General features: G+C 39.9%; 1 protein-coding gene across 3 annotated transcripts in view; it reads left to right on the top strand.

Annotated features, from left to right (window-relative positions):
- The window catches only part of xirp2a (xin actin binding repeat containing 2a), a 57543-nt gene that overhangs the window by 27628 nt on the left and 11159 nt on the right, over positions 1-18756 (top strand). Inside the window, exons 1-6 of one of the 3 annotated variants that reach the window (XM_044345073.1) lie at positions 4659-4851; positions 9419-9591; positions 15629-15766; positions 17766-17852; positions 18072-18141; positions 18492-18595. In XM_044345073.1, coding sequence (XP_044201008.1) covers positions 9538-9591; positions 15629-15766; positions 17766-17852; positions 18072-18141; positions 18492-18595 — 453 coding nt within the window. In that variant the 5' untranslated portion in view covers positions 4659-4851; positions 9419-9537. Of the gene's footprint in view, positions 1-4658; positions 4852-9418; positions 9592-15628; positions 15767-17765; positions 17853-18071; positions 18142-18491; positions 18596-18756 lie in introns of those variants that run through there. The other 2 variants (XM_044345074.1, XM_044345072.1) reach the window with 2 other exon arrangements.

Below are 18756 nucleotides of genomic sequence, written 5' to 3' on the forward strand. Positions count from 1 at the left end.
AACTTTAGCATTTGTTTGGAGTCATGTTTAGACTAACTAATGAATATAAGTTCAATATTCTCTCTCCTTTTAGCTGTTATTTGCCTCCAACAAGAGAAAAATATCTGGCTCTTTAGCAGCTGAATGCTCCACTATGTTCATCAGCTAGGTTATAACTTTGTCTGGATGCCATTTGGTGCTGGGCAGGTAGCATATTGTAGGTTTTTAGTTTTTTCACTGAAAACAGCTGCCTGCTCCTACTGAAAAAATGCTGGTGAAAGCAATGAGAGTGAATAAAACAGTAAAAAAAACAAAAGCTGAAAGACTCTACAACACTCTGTAGAGTCTCAGAATTAGCCTTACATACAATTAGTCATGTGATCCATTGTAAACATAAAAATATTGATTATAGCTGCTTTACATGTCATGCCAATGCAAACTGAAATAAAAAATTGACAAAGAAAGGTGGTGATAGTTGGTAGTGACAAACTATAGTGATGAATGTGTTGACAGGCAACTGCCTCAAAGTGGCATCCCAGTGTTTAAAACACCTTTGCACACACACATTCATAAACTCAACCATGCATGCTTACACTCAATATACACACACACACACGCAGACTGATAGCCTCTCCATCTCTACCTGAGATCAACAAGGCTTTCGTGTCGCCCTACGCGCCTCTAAATCTCCACAACACGTCTAAAATTGGAGCTTGTTGACGATCCTCCGCTTTCCCGTCGTCCTGACTGAGCGACGGCTTTTGTCTTGGCTGACAAGTTGTCAGTGGCAATGTCGCATAATGTGCGAGGTCAAATGACTGACGTTTGTGGCGAGGGGGGCTACAGTAGCTGTTTCCTGCAAAGCTACAATGTTTAAATAAAGCACAGTGGTGGTGTAACTGTGCTTTAAACAGATGCAAAGCTCACCTCTAAATCTCCGTGCTGCTGCTCTTTCTAAATAGGCATCCTTGTTTACTTGTTTCCTCTCATGTTACACCAGAATCACTACCATGAAACTGTGGCTGGCTTTGTGTCACACACAATAGTGGGTGCTCAATACTTGTGCTTTTATATATTTATATGTTATACAAGTTTAAACAGCCACAGATTCCCTCGCTCTCTCTCTCTCTCTCTCTATATATATATATATATATATATATATATATGTATATATATAATTAAACTTGTCAGACATGCATGGCCCTAGAGATTTTTTCGTTTGCGTGTGCAAGTGTGCAAATGCTGCCAACTGGGGCTGGATTTGCCGAAAAACTGTTTTTGTTTTAATTAATCTCCTCCCAGATTTGCCTTCCAAATGATGATCTCTTTATAATATTATCCTCAGGAAAAACAAAGATTTTCTTCCTGTCAATTTCACTTTTGACTCCCTTAGTAATTATGGGACTCAATTTAGCCCTTAAGACCTGATTTATGTTTGGAAATTGAAAATTGAGGTTCTGGCTATATTGTGTATTGATTAATTGAGCAGTATAGGTTTGAAATGGATGGAAATATGCAAGATAATTGTTCCTTCACCTTCCAGTCCTTCACCTTTAAGCATAATGTTTCACAACCTCGTTGAGCAAATGGGTCATTGTACTCAAAGTGTTTTATCTTAATCACACTGTTAATATCTGTGGTTTCACCTTGACCAATGTTGGACACAGTGTTTTCCCAAGCGATTGTGTTCTTTCTTTATGTTGCCTATATAAACACACGGCACGCTTATTCACTTTCTTAATGAGATTTAGATGAGAAGATTGATATCACTTTCATTGTCCGTGAGCTAAATAGAAAGCGAAAGCCTGCAGCCAGTTAGCTAAGCTTAGCATTAACACTGGAATCAGGGGGAAACAGTTAGCCTGGCTTTCTCCAAAGGTAAAACTAATCTGCCTACCAGGACCTCTATAGCTCACTAACACACTGTGCCTCTTTTTTAATCTGTCTGAAAACCTTTAAATATGTATTTATTTTTTTGTTGAAAATGGCACCCATTGCTCACCCAGACAGCTTAGAAGGGATATTGTTTCCTTTAGGGCTGCAACTAATGATTATGTCCGTTATTGAATTAATCTGTTGAATATTTTCTTGGTTTAATCGATTAGTTGTTTGGTCCATAAATTGTCAGAAAATGGTGAAAAATGTCGATCAGTGTTTCCCAAAACCCAAGTTAATTTCCTCTCATGTCTTGTTGAGCAACAGTCCAGAACCCAAAGATATTCAGTTTACTGTCATAGACTATCATATTCACTTTTGAGAAGTTGGAATCAGAGAATTTTGAATGTTTTTCTTAGATCATCAAAAAATCTCTTTGTGACAGGTGCGTAGGTGGAGTAGGGTCTAAAGTGTCATTTTAAAGTGTTGCTTAAAACGAATCTGTTGTCAAGCCCTTCATGATTGTAACAATGAAAGGCCATGCGACTGAACTTGACTTGACACGTCTGCCAGAAATAATTTACACATTTATAAAAGAAAGCAATAAGCTGGTTTCTTAGATCAAAGTTTCAAGAGACACATCTGAAGAGGTAATATATCATTGTTCACAGGGTTGTAATAACACTACTTTGTCATGTGTTTTTGTGGCCTGAGGATAATATCTGATGACCTTGTCCATTCAGTTGTAAAGTAACATCATTTCCACCAATAACCAGCTGAAATTAAGTTGAAAGTGATTGGGAACATCTTGAAATTGTGTTCTCACAGACAAAAATAGCAGGTGAAATATTCCTTGAGCCATTAGCATTGATTAGCACAACTTTATCAAATCCAGATACAGTAAATTAGGCTCACTATTACATTGCATGGAACAGTAAATCTCTTTACTTACACTTACTTTCACAATTCACAGTTACTAACTACATAGACTGTTAAATTGTCCGAAAGTTATTTTAGTTTAAAGCTCACTTGAGTGTGGACTTCAGTGTGGGGATATTCTCTGGCCCCTTCATTAGGTATTCTACCGGAGTATGTTTATTTTCCACTATGGGAACAGGAAATCCATGTGCAATCTCAGTGGGATTATAAACAGAGTACAGCTTCTCTACAAGCCTGATAACCACGATATTCTCAAGTAGATGTGCTGCCAACAGCAGCTCATGGGGTGGGCTTCCCGGAGAACACCCTGTGTTTCATAAATGAGGTGGGTAGACAGTTGTGATCACAGCTAATGATATGGAGAGAATTGACATAAATGATTCCTCTTGGGTTAAGATAGATATGCTCTTGTACTGTCAAAAAGGATGTAGGCTAAGAAAGTGTGAATGAAAGGCCCCGGGCTGATCACACACAAACAAAAGGTCACTGGTTTGAAAGAGGACCTTTGCCATTGCTTTAGGGCAATGTATGTCCAAGAAAGAAGAAGGAGGAACAAAAGAAAGAAAGTCAGAGAGTAAGAGAGAAAGAGAGGATATGATATATTATCATATCATACATGGAGTGTTTCTTGATCGTTAAAGGATTCTAGCTCACTCCTCTCAGGCCCTCTGCACTGAATTTTCTCACTTTGCATTGGTTTTGAGTGGCTTACTGTCCTTCTGAGGAGCTGTCTTTGAAAAAGGTTCAAAGACATCTTGATGGCAGGCATACAGTGTACAAGATGGGTTAAGCAAAGGTTCACCTAGAAAGGTTCGCTCAACTCCTTTTACCAGAATGTTTTAAATCATTCACCCCATTGAGTCGAGCAGCTTTTACCAGCAATATTTAACTCAAGAGGGACATTGCAGGTCAAAATATGAGTATTTCAGAACTGCTGTATGCAACAGCAGTTTGAACAGATTGTCAGACTGTCAGCTTGAGAAGAGGCATTGATCTAGAAGTAGCGTTAACATATCCATTCCCCGACGAATGGTCACATAGCTCAATAATCAATAATGCACATATAGAGGCAGGGCTATGTAGTGAAACGGTATATTAGTATGACCTGGGCAAGTCAATTTCATGTCCAGCCAGCTGTTTCAAAGGAGTGGTTTGACATTTTGAGAAAAAACAGCTGAGAGTTGGATAAGACAATCGATACCATCCTCATGTCTGTAAGCCAGAAGCTCATTAGCTTAGCTTAGCATAAAGACTGGAAATAGGGGGAAACAGCTAGCCAGTCTTTTTGCTATGCTAAGCTAATTGCCTCCTGCCCTATTTCCTATACTTGAGAGTACAGACATGATGAGAGTCGTATTGATCCACTCATCTAACTCGCCACAAGAAAGCATATAAGCGTGTTTCCCAAAATGCTGAACTATTCTTTTAAGAGAACATGTGAATCAAATCTTTTTTGTTTTGCTGTGATTAACATGTTACAGACTGGTATAAGCTGTGTCACTTTCCCAGTGTTTCTCTGTAGTTATATGTCGTCTATGAAGCAGTGTGTATGAAATCTATCTCCATTATTCGTGCTGAGTCATGAATGATATTCACCATGCTAACAAGCAGCCATTTCAAATGCCATGTCTCCCTGATCTCTGCTGTTTAAACGAAGGATGTCTGTTTTTCCAATTCACAGTATGGGACGTCTGTCTCTATAAGACTACTGTGACATAAGGTTAAGGGCATGTTGGGTACCTCGATACATGATACTAAAAACAGCCAACCCACATCCACCTACCCTCTCCCCTAAGTCCATCCTATTTTTTACGAAGGGGGACTTCTAAAATAAAATCAGCTGTCACTGGATGCCTGGGCCTCATTGAGCTGTGGAGCACACTGCTGGAGCTGGCCTCCAAGCCTCACTGTCTGTCTCTGCCCAGGATTTTCTTTCTTTGCTGGGTTAAGGCCGGGTGACTAAGCCCATTTAATTTTCCGGAGTTCCAAGACCCTTTTCTATATAGCTTGGATTCTATTGTCATTTGACGTAAAGAGCAACCTACACAGTTGAAGAAGGTAAGTGATCTGTGTGGATTATCAGCATTTAAAGGGTGACTCTTGTTGCATAGCTATCAACATAAGCCCCACTGTCAGTACAGCTCTTTCAAGGTGATTTTCCACTGGAGCACAAGTGGAAGGAGACAGATTGGAAACGGTAGATGACATTTTAGTCAATAATGAATTGGTTTGATGTACCCAGGCTGCGCAGACATGAGACGTCTTCGGTGTAAAATCAGAAATAAGATTGAATGGAGGGACTGAATTGTGTCGGAACATTGGATGCTGGAGCTTCATAAAGAATGAGACGTGATATTTCAGTAGGTTTTCTGTGATTCCACTAGGATTTGTGCGTTGTCATAAAAGATGCATGGGGCTCTTCTTGTTTCCTTCCACCAGACATAACCAGCAGCAATCTGATCTGGAATATTCTGAAAGCATAGCAAATCGGAGACAAAGTGCTTAGCCTAGCATAAGGAAGCACTCGAAGGCAATCCGGCCTCAATTTAAAGAAGTTATTTTGATAGATTTGACAGCTCAATTACTGTGCCTGTTTTGCTTTCGTCCGTAAGGAGAAATCGCCCTCCATGGCTGACATTTCAATTAGTGTAGCTCATTTTGGCGCTCCTGTCTAACCTCGCCAGCCAAAAGCTTTGGTCAGTAAGTAGTGAACAGAAAAATTGGGTTGCTTTAGGCTTCTGTTGTGGGGAGAGGGCAGTGAAGGGGGTGACACCTCTGTGATTAGGTGACGGCCTCTACTTGACATAGATCTATGGGTCTTGGTTTAGCTTTGAGATGCTAAGACATACTGCCTTCTCTCACACCCTTAAACACTGAAATTACTCTCTTATTCCTTTTCTCTGTCTTTCCTGGGCACATTCTCCTCTATTGTCTCTTTCCCAACACCTCCTCACTTTTAGCCAGCCGGCGGGGCAGCGCCTCACCTCGCCAGGCTGCGGCGATGGGGCAGTGACAGGGAGGTCAATGCCCCTCGGCTCGGCCCAATATAGCCGCTGAGTCGTGCATACCGGCAGCAGCGTGGCCTCCCCCAGTGACCCCCACTTCCATTACCCCCACCCCCCACCACCCAGTGCCGCCGCCGATGTGGCAATGAAGAGATAAGAAACTAAAAATAAATAAAGAAGAAGAAAAAAATAATAGCTAGTGTAGTGGTAAATATGTCAATAAGCAGGTCAATATGTTCTCCATCAGAAACAGAAATGACACAGGTTTGAAGTGTAAGCCTGTGAATTGTTTTTTCTCTTCCTGCTATCAATATCACACTGTAAACAGACTTGGCCTTCATTATATTGGGGCATCTAAAGCAATGAGACAGTGTTTGAAAGCAATTATTAATGCTAATTAAACATCCGTCGGTGCCAGTACTAATTAGAGGCAGCATGGGGAGATGGAGAAAACACTTCGTAAATCTTTGAAAATATTCTATCTCATTAGAAGTTCTTGAATTTTGAAATCCAACTTCTTTTTATCCTTTGATTTCTCTCTCACACATATACACATCGACACACACTTCCACTCCATAAATCATCCTGTTACAGGGGAAGATGACGCTGCAGACAGGGCCGGTTTATAAAAAGGCTGGGTTTATTTTTTTTTCTTCCAGTCAGCCTCCCCCCCCCCCCTTCCCCTCCCTGGAGCCTGGTTACCTCACCTCCCTGCTATGGCAGCTTTGCATGCAGCATACCCCTCTCAGAAGCCTGAGATATCCAGAGCGTTGTTGTCACCACTCTCAGGCATCAAAAACCCTCATGTCTTTGCCTCTCTGACAGCTCCAGACCATGACGTGAACATTTATCTCTGGTGATAAATGAGGGCATTATCCTTGTGCTTCTGTCATCTAGCAGGTATGAGGTTACACCGCAACCTCAGGTGTAGGATTTCTGACCCATATTAATAGGATGTAGCGGGTAAAAACCCTGTTTATTTTCAGATGCTGCTGTCTCGAACATCCTATTTTCTCTCCCTGTCTGGTTATTGGTTACACTAACATGCCAGGTGTAGCAGAAAGCTAAAATTGGTAGGATGAGTAGAGCATGCTTTTATCACATGTTGTCTGAATTAAGACCTGGTCACACTGGTACATGGCACAGAGAACTTCATCCACATATCTTCCTGAAATATGTGTTTCCAGAAACTTGGTGACGTTTATGGCTACTCGCAGGGCTAGCTGGTGAGCTGCTTGCGAGGTAACCACTAATACGCTAGCCAGGCGGGAACATGGTTTTCTTCCTGGCAGTAACCCATCAGAAAGAGAAGCCAGCAGGGAAATTGCTAACAGTTAGCTTGTTAGATCAATCGCTAACAAGACATTAAGTTCACGCAGTTTATTTATGAGACGTAGTTGTACCATCAACTCCTTTCTCATAACTGTCTTCTAACCATTCCTCTTTTATGGAGCTGTTTACGCTCTGATGGAGGAGGCTAAATAAAAGTAGATGGTGCAACACTGCTCATTAGCTATGATGGCTTCCTTCTCTGCTCCCTTCAAGTTCAGTACTGTCAAGAGTTCTATTTCCAGCGCCCCTACTTCCGGAAATAAAACTGCTATTAATTTTTCCCATAAAAAACGTCAGAACACACAGTTGGAATACGTCTACAGCTTGGATCGACATGAGACTACCCCGGTTGAATCATCAGTACAAAAGATGAACAGCTTTGTTAGAAAAATGTCTGGTTCTTTGATTAAAAACTCAAAGGTACATAAAAACATCCAGTCAATTTCTGTTACGTGCGCCGCTGATGGCGGGTGCAAACTAATGATAGCTCCGACTGACAATGAAACCTGCAGCTTAAATCAATACACTTTTGGATTCTGGATCAATTTAGGACATTGTGCTTTGTCCACAAATTCAATAATGAAGCATTTGGAATTTGCTACCATGCTAATTCATGCCTCTAGCTTTCTGGTCATAGGAAGAGCAGCTGAGGCTCATGGTTTTTATTGTATTTAGAGCTGTTTGATGTCTCTGAAACGAGGTTGAAATGATTAAAACCGGTGGTCATAACATAAACCTGTAAGATATTTACATAATCCATGAGTCCTATTTGTCTTTATACACTCAGTAAAATGGAAGATATTGTTTAAAGAAAAAAGTGAAAGGGGAATACAGAACGGGAAACACTTCTGGAACCACTTTGCAGCCCTGTTGCCTGTCAGCAAGTCCAAGTAGATGTGAAAAATTTGCATGGGCCCACTTCACCCTCATGAGCAAAACCACTGATCCAGCCGACATGAGTTCCATTGGAATCAATTTATTAATCTCACCATTTTAAATGCTGGTGTGATGGTGCCGGTATGATTGGTTTTTAGTCTGGATTTATGACTCATTTGAAATCATGTGGTTTTATCTACCAGATACTGAGGTCAAACCTGTGGGTGTTTGATTTCTTCATTCTGATGATATAGGCTTCAGGAAAAGGTTATATCAAGCATGTGTATTCATAGATATACTGTACTATAAATGAGCTGAGAGAGGTGTTAAGATAGCTCTCTCTGCACCGCTAAGCATGAACAGTACTATACCAAGCACTGAATCTGTCACTGATCTCTATACTAGATCCATATGCATTTAAGAGGCAGCTGCTGTAAGACTTTTCCGCAGTAGAACTCATAATGACTTCTAGTTTGAGCCAGAGTTAGACACATACACGCGCAGAAAAATATGTAAGCACCTAGTTTGAAAACACAACAAGGAGGAGGATTTCAAAAATGTCAAAAGGTTACAGGGTGAGCACGTAATGAGAAAAAATACTTTCTATTTAGGGTCTTCTTTCATCCCACAGTGTTGTTGCCCAGAGAGAGAGAGAACATGCCAAGAGCTGAAAGGTCCAGTGTGGGTGTATACTGGGCCCTAGCGGAGCCTTCTCTGTTGCCTAATGATGCTTTGTAGCACAGAAAAGTCAAATGTAAAATCAATGGTCTTCACTAATTGGCTGTCCGCAGGGACGTGCTGAGCAATATGAAGAATCACAAAGTAGTGCTTTGTGATTGATGAATACTCCGCGTCGGCTTTGTGTCGACATTTGTTACGGATTGTTTGCCTGTGGCCACTTCTTGGTTAAAATATCTGCAATATCTACAAGTAAGCAGATGTCTTTATCAGAAAGGCTGGGATTTGAAGCAGTTATGAAACTAAAGCTACAACACTATAGTGTATACATGTGTTTATTTCCTTTCCCAATGAAGTGGTTTATTGTAAACCCGTCATCCGTGTAATTACAATGCTACAATATGATTATGTAATATTTTAGTAAGGGTGCTGTTCTCTGTGAAACAGCTAAATGAAAAATCTACTCCATCGATTCTGGTTGAAACTTCACCTCAACCTCTTCCACAATAATGACCTCATACAAAGCCGTCCAAGTCCAATTACTAAAGGGCAAACTCTGCATCAGTCTTCATTGATGTGCCAAAAGAGCAATGAGACATTTTGGAAGACATATTTGATGGTGACATGAAGTTGAGTTCGGCTACATCTTCCATAACGATCTAAGGACTCTTGCATAGATGAAGGGCATTCTCATCTCATTTTTTGTGTGTTTATGTGTGTGTGTGTGTGTGTGTGTGCAGGTGCAGGTAGATCCAGGTCAGGACGTCCTGAGGAAGAGCCGAACCAGGTGAACAGGGCCTTCAGCGCTGACGAGCAGGAGTCCGAGCCGGTGTCGGTGAAAGAGCGGCTGGCGATGTATCAGGCTGCCGTATCCAGCAAAGAAACCAGCAGTTCCTCCTCTGCTGCGGTAAGACGATACTTCCACATGGATGTAACAAGAGATGGCAGTCAGGATACGCAGGCAGCCACAGAGCTGGCAGACAGACACATATATGGATGTTGAATGTTTTCAACAAGGTGATAAATGGACAATATGTGACAAACATTCCTAGTATTTAGGACCAAATTTCTGTCATTTAATTCTCCCCAAAAGAACAAATCTGCTGTCACTGAACACTGTCCTGCTTGTGGGCTACTTTGTAGAGCAAGACAAAAAAGGGGGACAGATGTCACAGGGTTCTGGTAGGATTATTTGTCACAAGGCTCAGCACTGGACAGCAAAACTAAACCTCTAGAGTGTGATGGACTCAGCAGGGATCAACAGTCGTTTTATATACAGTAGGGCTGTTGTTTCCGCACGATATAACATTAATTGCTCAACATGAATTAAAAAAATCTGGAGCTTGTTATAACAAATTAAAGCCAGTTCAGTACTGTAGATCTGCAGCTGGGTGGTTCATTGCTAAAGCCTTTAGCAGTACTAAGTATATTTTCTCAAGTACTGTATTTAACTAAAAATTTGATTCAATGCTACTTTATAGAAATATTGTAAAAGTAATGTCTAGTTGGGGGCTCCTCATCACATTTCAGATGAGTTGTTAGCAGTTCCACCAGAGAAACATTTCCCCTCTAAACTTCTCACATGGTTTCATTTAGGAGGCCCAGAGAAGTAAAATTATATTTCATAAAACAGCAGAGATTAGAGAAGTCCAAACAATCAATAGAAATGTGTGTAGCAGAACTTAGCTTCTTCTTCTCTCCTACCCCATTAATCACCCTACGACCCCCTAGATTTATCTTGTGAGCCTTTGGAGGAGGCCCAACCCCTACGTTGGGAACCAGTGGAATAAACTACCTAACCTTTTACACCTTGATGCATCAGTAGCAACAATCGAATACTGTGGTATATAAAATACTGTATATATTCAGTATATTTTTCTGCAGAACCAGTACTTTTACTTTTGATCATTTAAGTACATTTAGCTGATAGTACTTATGTACTTGTACTTCAGTAAGATTTTCGATGCAGAACTTTATTAGTACTTTACTTGAGGAAGTACTTCTTCCACCAATGGCCTTTAAGGTTATATGAGTCATTCCACAAAATGATTAGGATTTGGACTTTGAAATTTTTAGATTTTTACCAAAATCTATTACTTTTCTTAACACCCCACATTAAGGACATATTTAACTTCTAGAAAAACATATTTTCTCACCTCAGGCATCAAATCTCTATTACTACTGGTGATTATTTTATGATATGGGCACTATTAGTCTTCAACCCCATTATTGATACAATGGAAACTTTATGTGACAGTCAGTTAACTTAAAACATCACCCATCACGCCACATAAGTCTCTAGCAAATATGAGAAATTCTACCCTCAACAGAAAGCTTTTGATCCATGCGGTTTCAATATTAAATGTGAAAAGTTATTTTCAAGACTGTGTTTTTTTAAAAGATGACAGTAGCGGTCAAAAGTCTGGACACACTTTCTCATTCAAGGGAATGGGAAGATGTGTCCAAACTTTTGACTGCTTCTGTATATATGAAATAATATTCAATTTGATTATATAGTACGTAAGTATGTTTTTGTGTCACAGTCAGAATCGTAATTTGAAAAGCACTGACGACATGCAGGCAGCGGTAGCCACACATACATCTTGTTATAGTACAGAGAGCAGCGCACAAAACCATCAATCACCATGTCAGAGTAATTTCAACTGCATCTGTGCAGAAAAAACAAGTACTCTGCAGCAAATTCAGATGAACCCACACAGCCAGCACATCAGCAAGCCTTCACACATGATTCCTCCTTTAATTAAACACACACAAAAAAAACATTTCTGAATATCACTGAGTCATTAGTCAGTACCAAGGACAAAAATAAGCCTCAGCAGCTTCGAAGAGACTGCATGCACTTTATAAACCCAATAATTCAACTGTGTGAGCAGTCAGTCAGCCAAGGCCATTACAGTAAGTCAGCTCAATTTCTAAAATAAAGCTCTACGAACTGGAAAATGTCTGTTCTTTGCTTGTAAATTATGGTCTACTACTACAGTACATAACAACTTAATGGAAATATCACTTATAGGCTCTGAAATGTTATTACCTGCTGTAGATTGAAAGCGGAGATAGAGAAGGACCGCAGTGATGAAACTTATAAGATGTTTAGTCTGATTATATCATAGGTTTACACAATGCAGGCTTTCTGTTATAAGATTGTAGTCTCAAACACAATCACAGCTTGCCATAATGATCTCATAGGGGTTATTTTGTCACCTCTAGACAGCTATTTGACAGCCGTAGAAGATATCATACTGCACAGCTGTTATCACAGGCTGAGTAGCACTATCCATGACGACTAAACTGAACTTCATGTGTAAAATCGGCAGAGTGCCCCCTTTGTACACACCACCACTGGGCCCTCTTGCATGTTCGCTTAACCTGGCAATCAAGCAGCATTCAGTTTTGCCTATGAAATCAGCATTCCAGCCAGGACAACTGAAGTGATTTACAAGAGAACAGAAGAGGTCAAGTTCATGAGAGTATAATAATTTATATCCACTAAAGATCCTAAAGTATTCAAGAGTTCTTCTGTTCGTTTCTTAACACGCAAGAGGAGCCAACAGAGCTGTGCAGGAACGTTTCACATCATGTAGTGAATTTAAACATCTAACTGCTAATATCAGACTTGACACCTGGAAGAAAGTTGGAGACACTTCATGAAAAAGACTTTAATCTATGGAAAATTCACAAAAACAGTAGAATAGCTGATCAAAGTCAATATCGCTTCTTTAAGAAGTATTTGCCATCAGCAGGTATAATCCTTCCTTGAACAGTATAGTTTAAAAGCTTCAAAGGTACTGAAGTTGTTGACATGACGTGCAGAGCATTGGGTGTTGATGCTCTGTGCTGCCAGCGTTGTAGGCCAGTGACATCATCAGCCTAATTAATGCAACTGAGCAATCAGCCGGCACAGCTGGCGCCAGATGCATAAAACTCACAACTAAAACTGTGTGTGTGTGTGTGCACAAAGCCAGAAATATGCATACACATTCTTTTTTTTTGTCAGATTTATAAGGCGGTGCCCAGGCATGACTGCTGCATAAATCATTGTAGGTGCACGAGCCTCATTTCCACTTTCATAATAAGCCATAAATTGATGTAGACACACCCTTAATCGTCCCTTTGCATATCAATACGCTTCCTGCTCCACCACTCCTTCATTGATTGTTTGAATCGACGAGGTTCTCCAGCAATGCCAGAGCAGCTGTCACTACGTGTGACCGTTACACACGGCTGTTGCTATTTATAGCACCTATATCATTAATTCATCATATGTACCTGCGGTGATATCTCAGTCATCATTATTAAAAATGAGAAATGTAATCAATGAATGCTTTGTTGTGCAAGTATTGAAACCAACTTTACAGGGTGTGTCACAATGAAGGATCAAATTAAAGGAATATTAACAGGGATTAACAGTAATTCAAGCATCATGTTCAAACCTTGAATCACTGGTCTGTTAGGTGATAAATAATCAATGTCCATCAGTCAGGAATCAGGTCACACCGTAGAGAGTGACCTGCCACCTTCTGGAGCCTTTGTGAATGAATGAAATGACACAGTTGATGTGAATAATCCATAAAAGGCTGTGATTATACAGTACTGATTAAAAAAATTAATAGAATTAAAAAAATAAACAGAAAATCTAATGATAAAGAATGATGATGTTCATTTTTTAAAATGTTGCCCTCCACTATGCGGAATAACTTCAGCTCCCATTATGAGTCTTGATTTTCAGTGAGTGCATTATCTGTTAGCTGGTCACAGGTCTGCATGGCAACAAGCCACTTGAGGCCTTGAGCTTTACAGCTATTTCAGAACACATGAGAGATGTTGTTAACATAATACAGTGTGCTTTTCCAGCTGCACTAAAATCACTGTGAACGCTGCCTCAAGTGGCTTGTTGCTTTTTATAAATGGCTGTAACACATAATTATCTTTAAAATAACAACCGTTGGACAAATGCAATAGATCTTCTATATTATTTTAATGATAGTTGGATAATAACAATAGTTAAGCATTACTGGCCCCCAAAGAGCAGCTTAGAGTAGCTTCACACAGGACTCACTGAATCGTCTTCTTGCACTTTTTTTTCAGTGATTGCCGGTGTGGCAGCGCTTCAACCTCCCCAACATCAGTTGATCCACAGTGTCAGGCCTCATGTGGTGGCGACTGACAGCTGAATGGGGATGTGTGTGTGTGTGTGTGTGAGGAGGGGGGTGATAAGGGTAGTGGTGGGTGCAAAAAAGGGGTGGGGGTGGGGGGGGGCTAGTTGCCAGACGGAATCTGCATGGGAATTTTGTTTTTCTTCACTACCTTTTGCAGCTGTCGTCTACATGTCTACACACAAGTGACAAGGTGTTTAAAGATAGCAGACCTCCAGTCCATCCAGTCTGTCATGCAGCAAATATTAGTAGTATTACATTTGCTTTCTTTTTAATATCTGCTTGTAGCAACTAAAGCATGATTACACTTTTTTTTATGGTAATGTTTAGGCACACAGCACTCGGTTAAAGGGAAAAAATGTGGTTTTGGTTTAATTTGGAAAAGGTTACCTGAAGCATGAGAAAGATGTTTACTTCAATAAAAAACACAATCTTTTCCTAACCTTAAAGGAATACTAGATGTTTTGGGAAATACGCTTATTTGCTTTCTTGCTGAGAGTTAGATAAGAAGTCTCTCTTGAAATGCAGTCTTCTCATCTAACTCACTGCAAGAAAACAAATAAGCCTATTTCCCCAAACGTTGAAATTATTTAAATATTAAATCTTAACCAAAGTGCGTAAATTCCTACGCTTCCTGCAGTTCCTCTCAACCCTGCCTGTATGCATGCTAAGGCGGACATGTCTGTATGACAGTCACTTTAAATGAGAGATGTTTCATGTCACATCAATGGAGCTATTGTACCCTGAAGCAGTCAAATATTGATAACATGGTGGCCTGCCATAGAATACCACTGACCTTAACTCCTCTGCAATAACTGCATTGTACCCCTCATTTGCATTAAAAAGGAAAGGTGACGGTTGCATGTGCTCCGACATGCAATCACATACACACACACACAGAGACAGCATTAAGCTTGGAAATGCTCATATATATTGCAGTTTCCTTGAAGCTATATGCAGAAAACTACCTATAAATGTTTTATCAGGAAAGTAATTGACAATCCCAAAAGGATATTATTGTATCAAATAGTCATTCTCACCCAGATCTCGTAGGGTGAGGACTGCTGTACATCTTCCATGCTGATGAGATTTAGAAAGCCTTTTTCTCTCCTCCTCATCTTTACAAAGGAACCAGGCTTTTGTATTTTAATAATTCCTTCCATAGCCCAATAAAAAGTAATGAAAAGCTTTGTTGTTCCATTAAAATGAATAATCTGAAATACCAAATGTCCTATTGATGTTTCACTCTCTGTTGCAGGATAGATATGGAAAAGTAAATCCATTAAAATTGGGTGCCTGCCATCTGTTTCTTAAATTTCTGCCAAAAATAAACATGAAAATAGACTCAGTTGCTTTAATTTAGGTCTTATTACTCTTTCAGCTAGTTGTACCACAAAGATGTAACTTTGTCCTGTTTGACCTACACCTTGTGTCAGTATTATTTAAGGTGATACGTACACTACATTACCTTCCCTACTGCTCTTTACACCCTCTAGAATCCTAAAGGAACCACGTTATCTACATTGTTACAGTAATGCTTTAAAATTGCCTCTATAAGCATTATCATAATGCTATTGCATCCACTTTTATATTAGCATAAGTGAATGTTTAACATATTCACAAACAATGAGAGAATAGATTGGTTCATGCTGGGTCAAATTCAATCTCCTCAATCCCATATAAACTGTAGGTTTACAGTGTATTTAATCTATGATACATAAAGAGGTGGATTTCCAGGTGTAATTTGTGTTGTCTGTTTTCTGCTCATAGATGATGGATGAGTCAGAGGCTTGTTCGCTGCCTGGTGGCCTGGCCAGCGTAAAGAGACAGTTTGAGAACCAGGAGTTTACCTCCTCGTCCTCCCAGTCCAGCGTCACCCAGATCCATTACCAGCAGAGATCCGTCCAGGTGAGAATGTAATCATGGTCACTGCTAAAAATCATCCACAGTTTTTATTCTAAAATCTTTTGAAATGAGCATGAAGTGATCTTTAATGTTATACCACGAGGTAGTATGTGACAAAGCTGGAAAGAAACATAGTATTTATAATTGTTAACTATATGAAAAAGGTGTTAACTTTTTGGGAAATACGCTTATTCGCTTTCTTGCTGAGAGTTAGATGAGAAGATTGATATTACTCTTATTTCTGTATGCCAAATATGAAGCCCTGGAGACTGTTTGCTTAGCTTAGCATAAACACTGGAAGCAGGGGAAAACAGCTAGTCTGGCTCATCCAAATGGGAAAAAAACACCTAAACACCAGAACCTCTAAAGCTCACAATAAAAATGGAAAAAAAACTCTAAAGCTTACTAATGAACACATTATATTTCGTTTGCTGAAATACATGTTGATATGGATTAAACAAGCAAAATATAATTACTTAATTAGTTTTTTTACTTTTGAATAGAGCCATGCTAGTTCTTCCGTTTCCAGTCTTTTGTAAGCTAAGCTAACCACATTAGCTTGCTAACAAGTAGCTAACTGAACTAACTGATTTAACTCAGTACAGTTTATTTCACAATATATCAAATTATCCCTTTAAATTTTGTGTTAAGATCATGGTTAAGATTACTGTAAGACTTAACAATCTTCGGTCATGGTTCAATAAGAACACCTTGAACTAAAATGAAAACTTCAAAAGTTATGCAAATCTTTGTGGTTTTCCGTGTGTAAAACCACAAAAACAAATCTCATGCACAAAGCACACATTTGCTTTCTGTGCACATAAACAACTTTCTCATAAAGCCAGGGTAAGTGAGGCTGGAGTACATATGTGATAATATCATCGGGTATAAAATAGGCAACTTATCCTCAGACAATTAATTGTCAGAGATAGTGAGGACGACACATGAAAGGTACATTTTTCTTTCTCCTATTTAAAGTCGACAGAACTTGGAAGACAGAGTACTGCTGTCCTTTCTGTTCACAAGCTTTGTGTAGAGTGAGAAACATATGAATGCCACTGAATGATTTACATTCCGCTGTAGCTCTTTATTGGAAAACCTTGGCTGGTACAGTATGGCTGCAGCTCCGAGGCATTCTTGTAGGTCAAATCAAAGAGGGCACCTTGAACTTTGTTCGTCTATCCACCATTGTCATCCAGCGCGTGAAGAAAATGCCAGAACATGTTAGCAGCCTGACATCGAGCCGGATCTTAGTGAAGTAAGGTCAAGTCTGCCTCCCCCCCCCCCATACATTCTCCCCCATCTGCTCATTCAGGCAGGAAGCAGAGTGGATTCATTGAGCGCACAAGGACCTTGTTGAATGCTAAATTTTACATATGGGTTCGTGTGGGGAAATGTCTGAGTCTGTTTGATCGAGTTATTGCTTCAGCGCTGCAACAGCAAACCACTTTCCGCTCAAGTTTTCTTCACAGGTGTAATATCCAAGCTCTGTTTTAAAACTGGTTGTACATCAGGAAAGATATTATTAAACTGACATAAGTGGTTTCAGCAGTACCTAGCTCCCCTATCCCCCATGTATCTTTCATGTTAACAGCAGAGGATACAACCTCAAATATCATATTTTTCCTTCATCTCCTTCAAATTGTATGAATCTCACTGAAGGAAATGGCTGATGCAGTTTTTGTAATCTATTGCTTTCTCTCCCCAATACTGAAATCCTCCTTTAGCAGAATTTAAACTTCCCCAGGAAGCAGCTCAGAAATGGAAAAACATTTGTTACTGGCCACAGAGACGTTTTATTAAGCTCTTTCACAATATAAAAATTACTTACACTCCCACTGTTTCTTATAGCTGGCAGTCATGTGGTGATAAAACCACTGTGTGTGTGTGGTTGTGTGTGTGTGTGTATGTCTGTCTTTTAGTGGGCTGTATGTGTGACGGTGTGTTGCCAATGTGTAAGAGATTCAGTGTATCCAAATTCCTATTTCTCTGTGTTTGACAGGAGATGTCAAGCTCCTCAGAGGTGACAGTGAGAAGCAGTGCCAGAGAAGTCGGCCCCACCACAACCCTCTTTCACAATCAACAAGAGGTACTGGCTGTTATCCTCACCATTTGTCACCTGCGATTTGGTAGCATCTTACCACTGACAGGCTGTTAATAAACATAGGCTGAGTTCTTGGTCATTTCAGAACTTTTTGGCATGAAAATTAACCTCATGCTAAGTCTATTCTATATCACTGATTGAAAACAGTTGGAAAGTGCATTGCAGTTGCCAGTATACTAATGATTTGCCACCATCTTTTCACAGGTGATCCACGATCAAAGAGTCCACCATAACAATGTGGCCGCCAGTCACGGGAACCATTACAATGAAACAGGTTATTCCGCTCATGCCTTTTATATTGTAATTTTCAGGTTTTATCACAGCATGGCTTGTGTCCTGTATATTAATGATTGTTCCCAGTATGGCTGAATAAGGGATGTGTTATGAAAATGAGTTGGAGTGCTGATGATTTTCTATTCAGTGCATAGCCGCAAATCTAATCAGGGCAAAGTCAGGAAGGTAAAATATTGGAAAGTGGAAATTGGGCAATCACCGCTGCATGGTTTCAGAAAATGAAAACTACTCAGGTTTTTAATGAAATGATTTATTTCTCTTCCCAATCCCCCTGAGCCCCCTGACTGGGAATGACTTAATGAGGCAGCCTTCTTCTTGTGTCTAATTCAGTTATGCTCGTCGGAGGAGAGGACCTACCAAAGGTTTCCACTCAGGCTTTGAAGCAGCAGTATGAAAAAACGATTGAAGAAGCTTCCCCAGCCAAGGAAATTAAGGTAATGATGCTGTCTGTTTATCTTAATAGATGGTAGTTTGGGTTTTTTATGAGATATCAGTATGAAGATGAGGCCACATCATGAAATCATCAAAAGGAAATTGTGCATGCCATGAATTGATGGTGAGTACATTGGATTGGATAAAGGACACCACGTCATTA

The sequence above is a fragment of the Thunnus albacares genome, chromosome 24 (assembly GCF_914725855.1).
Source record: "Thunnus albacares chromosome 24, fThuAlb1.1, whole genome shotgun sequence".
NCBI classification, from domain to species: domain Eukaryota; kingdom Metazoa; phylum Chordata; class Actinopteri; order Scombriformes; family Scombridae; genus Thunnus; species Thunnus albacares.